At 35.6% G+C, this 5,799-nt stretch overlaps 1 protein-coding gene and 1 long non-coding RNA gene across 2 annotated transcripts; both read left to right on the forward strand.

The window, feature by feature from the left end:
• Positions 1-423: 423 nt before the first annotated feature.
• On the forward strand, positions 424-1,347 carry LOC131244945 (oxysterol-binding protein-related protein 3C-like). The gene is made up of 3 exons (XM_058244169.1): positions 424-775; positions 859-977; positions 1,225-1,347. The coding sequence occupies exons 1-3, from the start codon at positions 703-705 to the stop codon at positions 1,345-1,347; spliced, it is 315 nt and encodes a 104-aa protein (XP_058100152.1). The 5' UTR covers positions 424-702.
• A 625-nt stretch (positions 1,348-1,972) lies between these two features.
• LOC131243209 (uncharacterized) lies at positions 1,973-4,995 on the forward strand. The gene is made up of 3 exons (XR_009169944.1): positions 1,973-2,012; positions 4,437-4,536; positions 4,847-4,995. It is a non-coding gene; the product is annotated as an uncharacterized LOC131243209 (long non-coding RNA).
• The last annotated feature ends 804 nt before the right edge of the window (positions 4,996-5,799 follow it).

Below are 5,799 nucleotides of genomic sequence, written 5' to 3' on the forward strand. Positions count from 1 at the left end.
TATGCTTTTCATAATATCAAATCGAACATTACATTGGCAGTTACAACTGCAACCTTCCTTACTATTCATAATGAGGAAGTAGTCCTCTTTTTCTTTTTCTTTTTTTCTGTTAGCTTTGTTAGTACACAACACTGTCAGTTCACACTTCACTGTTAGTGACCCCCACTAGGGATTGATACCAAGACCTCATTGTTGAAACGAGGTATCTTTCACTCAGTCTACCACTTGAGCTATGGATCTGGGTGTAGGAAGTAGTCCTCAATTGGCAGTTGGAAAAAGAGGAACTGTCTGATTCATTTTTCACCGATATTGTCAACTGTACATTGGAGCAGTGATGAACTGAGATAAGTTCATTTCTTTTTATAATTGCTACTCATAATTTTCATGACCATGACATTGATCTGTTTGCTCTTTCATTTTTGATGAATGTCTTTTTGCTTTTTGTTTTTTGTGTTTCGAATCTTCTTTGCGTCTCTTGCAGGATCGAGATAGTTATTGGAAGACGATGCAGAAATATATAGGTTCAGATGTTACATCAATGGTGACGCTTCCAGTTCTTATATTTGAGCCCATGACAATGATTCAGAAAGTGGCAGAGGCCTGTGCTATTTGCACTTTAAACCTGATGCTTGTCAATTTTGTGCAATGCCTTCAGCCTTGCTTATCACATATTGAGCATTATAAATTGTATTATCCTCACATATGCTGGAGTACTCCCACTTGTTAGACCTGGCTGATGAATGTGAGGATCCTTACATGCGGATGGTCTATGCTAGTAAGTGGTCTTCTCTACTGTGGTGCTTCTGAGTTGCGTGCATGTATTATCTGGTTTAATGGAATATTGGCTATTGTCTGCAGCATCATGGGAAATATCTGTTTACTATGCCTATCAACGAACCTGGAAGCCCTTCAATCCCATCCTTAGTGAGACTTATGAAATGTTTAATCATGGTGGCATTACATTCCTTGCGGAGCAGGTGAACTATTCATAAGTTTACTTTGATTTTGATTTGTCATCTTTTGGCTGCTGATATTTCACAAGAACACTGTTAGCTGATTTTTTTAACACATTCATGCATACACCCACCGCCTCTCCCAACGACCCACCCGTTAATTGCTAAACCATGTTAACATTATTTGTTGTGGTTGCTTTTTCATTGTCATTTCCATGGTGTTGTTCTGCGATGTTCAATTCCTTTCTTTTATCATGCTTCCAAATGTCAGGTGGGTCATCATCCTCCAATGAGCGTGGGGCATGCAGAAAATGATCATTTTACCTATGACGTGACATCCAAGTTAAAGACCAAATTTCTGGGAAACTCCGTAGATGTGATTCGGTCCTTCTAAATGCACATTAGTGCGTGGTGGTGGACTTTACCTTAGCAAAGGCACATGGTAAGTAAAAGAGAAGAACTTTCTCATCTTTAAAGAAAAAAAGAAAAAGAAAGAGAGGTGTCAGGGCCCACCTGGGCTGATCCACCTATGCTTGATTGATCTGTCAGTAAAGTGTGGACTGCCTCACCTACTAGGGAGGTGTTAGGGCCCACCTGGGTTGATCCATGTCATCACTACACCAAAATTGCTAAATATAATTTTCATGTTTTTCTAATTGGGGATTTTTCTATGTCTGGAAGTATTTCAAATCCTTGAGGGATTTATAACTGTACCTCTGTTGTTAATGGATTTATACACTTCTTCCTGTTCCAAGAGATGATATTTCTGTCTACCTTCTGATGCTTGTTTAGCATCAAGATCTAGTGCTAAAGGAATCTACTATGGCGAATGACAAAGAAGATCAGTGGACCTCTAGGAGGAATCTATACATCTGTGATTAGAGAATTTCTCCATATCCTTGAGCGTCTTTATGTATTGTTTAGTGGTGCTCTATTTTGAGGGGGTTTCTGTTTTGGTTACCCTCTCTTTGCTCTATTTGTGTTGTAGTTTGTCTTTCTGCCTTGAGCTTACATCTTTGTCTATCTACCAAGGTGTCATCTAGCTGATTATTTTACCAGGTATGGATGTTTTAACGAGTGGGGAATATCATGTTGCAGTGCCTAGAGGGCTTCAAGCATCTATTTGCTTTCCTGCTTAGGTGTTGTGATTTTACAAAAAAAAAAAAAAACTGAAATTCAAAATCAGAATCGATTTTGATTTCACTATCTATGCCTTGAAATCCATTTTATTTTTGATTTGAGATTTCAATTGATTCCTCTCTCTCAGCTGGAAGAAGGAGAGCTGCTAGCTTGGTTAGAAATATCAGATTCTTATCTACTTAGGCATCAGTTGATATGAATTGCCTGGCTTTGCTGCCTAAATTCTTTTCCTTAAATTAATCCCTGTGAGTTATGTTGAGTGAGCTTTGCCCTGAATTAGCCAACTTGCATCAGTTTCCCTACATATAGGCAAATGGATTAAAAATTGGTTTTGACATACGGTATCACTCACCACCAAAACTCATGACAGTTGATATAGGGCCAATATAGAGTGAGCTCTGTTCAGTCCAAATCAGATAGGTTTTTTAATGACTATTTTGAAAGATGTGTTCAGGTTGGATTATATATTCCTACTTGCTGAAAATTAGTTTTCTAGGCTGTTTTGGTTAATAATCTTGTTCTCGACTTTGCATCGAATTAAACCACATGCTCCATCATTTGTGCAGGCCCCCATCAATTTCTTTGAGTTCCATTCCTGCTAATGTACTCCATAGGCAGATACTTCAGTCAGAATTAAACCACATGCTCCATCATTTTTGTTTTTGTTTTCGAGGGGAGACTGCTTCAAGTGTGACCACTTTGGCTAGCTATGTTCTTCTTGCTATAACTCATTAATGTTTTATGCTTTTTCGATACCTCGCTAAAGCAATTTCTAATATAACATTGATGATAATTTGTGCTTTATTTTCTTTGCAGTCAGTGTAAGTGAAATTGAAGCATTGTATGAGCTTTTTAAGAAGATCAGCAATATTGTATGTTCTTCAAAAAATAAGCAGACCTGCTACTCTGCCATTGCAGGAAGAGTTCCAATTGGCCCTGTGCCGTCTAATGTTGCATTCTAGTATTGGGATTTTCCATGTTGCTCTATTTGTTGAAACCCCATCTTTTTTCCCTTGTCACTCCTACGTGAAATAATAAAATGCTATGCTTTAGTTTATTTATATAATAACATGTGAATTGTGAAGGAATCGTCAAAATAAATAATGAATATTTACCTGAAATAACTTTTTTTATGTTGAAGAAGTTTCACAAAATAAAAGGTAACAATAGGTAAATGCAAACATAAAATTGTTTCTATATATGAACCATGTTTATGACTGTCTAATATGTAGACACATTTAAGTGTCGACATGATGTGACTTCATAAAAATGCCTTTTTTTTTAAATTTTTAACTAAGCTATCCTTTTATTGTAAATGTGGGCAGTTGCCGATTTCTTTTCTTTTGATGTATTTTATGTTGTTCCATTGATGAACTTTTTGGTTGATCCATGACTGGAAGTTATGTAAGTAATAACTTTTCTTCTGCAAGGAGCATTATGTTTGTGGTTACTATCCCATGGATTGGGCTTAGTTTTTAATGATTTTTCATATTTATTTATTTTTTCAATTTTCTTTAATTACAGAGATCTTTTTTGGTGTAGTTCTTGGATTAGGAGGAAAAACAGAGAAATTGAAAAAAGAAAAGAAAAGAAAAGATAATGCCTTTGGTACTTGTTAACATTTGTGAAATTCTATCTCCTTTCAGTTTTTGTTAAGAAACTGATATTTTCAATTTTTTTATTTCCATTGCAGTTTAGGAAGTTTATTTCAGAGTTTTGGAGTTTCTCGAGATGATTTGAAGCCATATTCAGATTGAGGAGGATTGGAAAAAAAAAATCCAAATAATTTTTAAGTTTTTCATATCATATATCACACTTGATGGTGATTGGTGACCTCCCTCTGCATCTTGCAGCTGTACATGTCAGATCTAACAACACTAATTACTTGGACATGTGAAAGGTGCAATGATATAATCAAGGTATTCAGGCATCACAATGCTTATTGGGCTCCCATTTCATTTTACTTAGGGCTATTGTGAAAATATGGCATTCCTCCTTGATGGCTGGTAAGCTGATAAGTGTTCTTTGATGTTGAACCAAGGGGTTTGAGATAATAGAGTTGATAGTTGATGTGCAGTACTGCTTACAGGTGCGCTCTCATTTACAATTGTGTATAAAAGAACATTGTTGAGTCATTGATATATTTTAAAGCTACTAGAAATATATAGGCCTTCTGTATATAGCCTTGTTAGGAAAATGGTGGATGGTAATAGGTCCTTTCATGTTTGTACGTGGAGGATAGTTGCATGTCTTTATCTCCGAATCATTTAAGTCATCAACCATTCTCTTTTTCTCATTCTACCATGAATTGCTGATTGGGTTTGCATGTCTTTATCTCCATAGCTCTCATCCTTGGAGATGGACTCTATAACTTCATCGAAGTACTGTCTTTCACCATCAGAAGCTTCCATGGTAGATTGAAATGGAAGGACCCTCAGAACAGGTAAAAAACCATGACAAGGGTTTGAACTGTTTCGCATTCGAAATTATTTATATGCAAGAATAATTGTGAATATTTCAAAGTCTTGGTTGAGTTTGTGACTTGTAACTTTAGTTCTGATTAATAAGATATAAATTGGCTATCATTCTCAGCTGTTCAGGCAGTTTTGGTCAGGTTTGTGACTTTACTATGGTTTTGGTTAATAAGATATAAATTGGTTATCCCTCTCAGCAGTTCAGGCATTGATAATTCCCAGTTTTATGACCTTGTATAGTATGGCCATGTAATGATGGATGTTGTTTCTTTATTGCAGGCCCCTGTTTACATGTTACCACATTCACGCACATGTTCGATGATAGCAAAAGGGGTGGGTAGTTCAATTGCAAGAAGAGAATCATTGCATGTGAGTTGTCTGCGTTATAAAACACAACTTTCTTGATTGTAATCTTGTCACCTACCCTATTGAAAAATGACAACTGTTCAAGGTCTCCATAAAATATGAACCATTGGTTGTAACTGTCTCATGGCTCATTCCAGGCCCACCAAATCAATGGCTTTGGTGACCAGAAGGTGTGCGCTTTAGGTTTTGTTTTTATTTATTTATTTATTTATTTGAGACCATTTTTAATTTATTGTAATAAATATTATATTTTTTTATGGTGAAGTAATATAAATTTTGTTTTATATTCAGTTTTAATTGTATTGCATCATTTTTTATATTTCAAATATTTAAAAAAATGCAGGTTTCAATTGAATTATATAAAAAATATTATTGGCCTGCTAGGGCCTAGCAAATCAACACTAAGACCTTTATCGGTGCTTATGTAGACTTTTATCGGCGCTTTTCCGTGAAAAAAGTGTTTAGAAATAGTGCATTTACCGGCGCTTTTATAATTTTGTCGGCACTTCTGTTAGAAATACCATTATACAATTGCGGCATTGAGACAAGCGCCACTAAAATTATACTAGCGCCGCTGAAACTTTTACCGACACTCCCAATTATCGGCGCTTGCCTAGCGCCGCGAAAATCTATGCCAGCGCTTTTTGGGGATTTTAGCGGCACTTTTGAGCGCCGCTAAAAGTCCTTCTTGTAGTAGTGAGCCACCCAGGGCCACTATCTATTTTAGATCATAAAATAAAAATATATTTACATATTTATTTAGTATAATACATTAATAATTATAGATGAGTATTTATTTAAAATCACAAACATTTATAATGTATATTTTTGTGATTATATATGCATATATAATATAATAAAACTAC

The sequence above is a fragment of the Magnolia sinica genome, chromosome 1, assembly GCF_029962835.1.
Source record: "Magnolia sinica isolate HGM2019 chromosome 1, MsV1, whole genome shotgun sequence".
NCBI classification, from domain to species: Eukaryota; Viridiplantae; Streptophyta; class Magnoliopsida; order Magnoliales; family Magnoliaceae; genus Magnolia; species Magnolia sinica.